At 60.1% G+C, this 1,435-nt stretch overlaps 1 protein-coding gene across 1 annotated transcript in view; it reads right to left on the bottom strand.

Annotated features, from left to right (window-relative positions):
* Nucleotides 1-1,435, bottom strand: part of C3 (complement C3) — a 36,507-nt gene that overhangs the window by 33,608 nt on the left and 1,464 nt on the right. Inside the window, exons 3-4 of the mRNA XM_024134119.2 lie at nt 949-1,111; nt 781-851 (exon numbers count right to left, since the gene is read on the bottom strand). Of these exons, the coding sequence (XP_023989887.1) occupies nt 781-851; nt 949-1,111 (234 nt within the window). The remainder of the gene's footprint in view (nt 1-780; nt 852-948; nt 1,112-1,435) is intronic.

The raw sequence follows: 1,435 nt of genomic DNA, 5'->3' as shown, positions 1-1,435 counted from the left end.
TAGGGGGGGGGGGGGGTGTGTGGGGGTGTGGGGGGGGGGGGGGGGGGGCGGGGGAGAGAGGGGCGGTTGCAATTTTATGGGGCGCTCAGAGAGGTCTCACTGTAAAACTGGGACACTGGTGATATTTGAGCAAAGACTTGAAGGAGGTGATGGAGCAAGCTGTGTGGAAATTTGGAGGAAGAGGGTTTTGGGGGTAGGGGGAATAGCCTGTGCAAAGGTCCTGGGGCAGACTGTGTCTGGGTTGTTGGAGGAACAGTGAGGAGGCCCGTGTGGCTGGAGCAGAGTGAGCGAGGGGGAGACAGGGAGGAGGTGAGGGCAGGGAGGGGACGGGGTATGTAGGGCCGGGCCTAGTGGGCAGCGGGGAGGACTTGGGCTTTTACCCCGAGGGAGGTGGGAGCCCTGGAGCGCTGCGGGCAGAGGAGGGGTGCTCACAAGCGCCCTCTGGCTGCACTAGCCGGAACAGACTACATAGAATTAGCGTCTGTCATTATCCCAATCTTCAGATGAGGAAACGGAGACTTGGAAAGGTGAAGTGACCTGCCCAGAGTCAAACAGTGACCAGGGGTTTATCGGGACCCAGAATCCACGGGCGCAAGCATCTCTCCACGTAGTCTCCCTGGGTCCCCGCCCCCTCTCCCCATCTGTGTGCCTCTACATATTTCTTTGCCTTTAGGTCTCTGCTGCTGGGCCTTTGCCGGTGTCTTCTTTCTCTGTCTCTATCTCTTGGTCTCTCTCCGAGTCTCTGACCCGGGTAGGTCTGGGGCCCCGGTTGGCTGGTACCTCAATGCTGACGATAACTGTCTGGCCCACGGGCAGCAGCTTGTGGTCAACGGTAAAGATCCGATAGAGGACTGAGACGAGGCGGGAGAGAAAGGGAGAGCTGGGTGAGGCCCTGCCCCGCCCCCCAGCCCTGCCCCCGGCCCTCTCCAGCCACCCCCAGACCCTTACCCGTGGAGCCTGGGGTGTAGATGGTCTTGTCCGTCTGGATGAAGAGGTACCCGCTCTGAAGGCTGATCAGTACCACCTTCTCCACCAGGACGTTCCCGAAGGCCGCCTGGACAGTCACGAATTTGTGCCCCCTGTCTGATTTTAACTCCTTGCTGGCCGGGATCTGGGCATGAACCAGGGGATTATCAGGCGTCTGCTCTAGGGCCCCTTGCCTTTGGCTGGATCCACACCTGCCCCTCTTCACAACAGAGCCTGCCCATCACTCCTGGTCTCCCTTGTTTGCCCAGGTTTGGGGAAAAAAAAGGGTACTTGGAGAGAGGGCAAGGGCAAGAGAGAGGGTGGGAGTCAGAGGGAAGGATAGGAAGGAGGAATCAGACAGGGGGCTCAGAGGAGCGAGAGCTCAGAACGGGAAGGGGACTCCGAAAGAGGAGGAGACTCAGAGAGGGGAGGGGCTCTGAAGGGAGAGAGGGCTTAGAGGGGGAGGGGC

This window comes from Physeter macrocephalus, chromosome 2, assembly GCF_002837175.3.
Source record: "Physeter macrocephalus isolate SW-GA chromosome 2, ASM283717v5, whole genome shotgun sequence".
Taxonomy (NCBI): Eukaryota; Metazoa; Chordata; class Mammalia; order Artiodactyla; family Physeteridae; genus Physeter; species Physeter macrocephalus.
The sequence above is the reverse complement of the archived record's forward strand: the minus strand, read 5'-3'. Positions and strand labels throughout refer to the sequence as shown.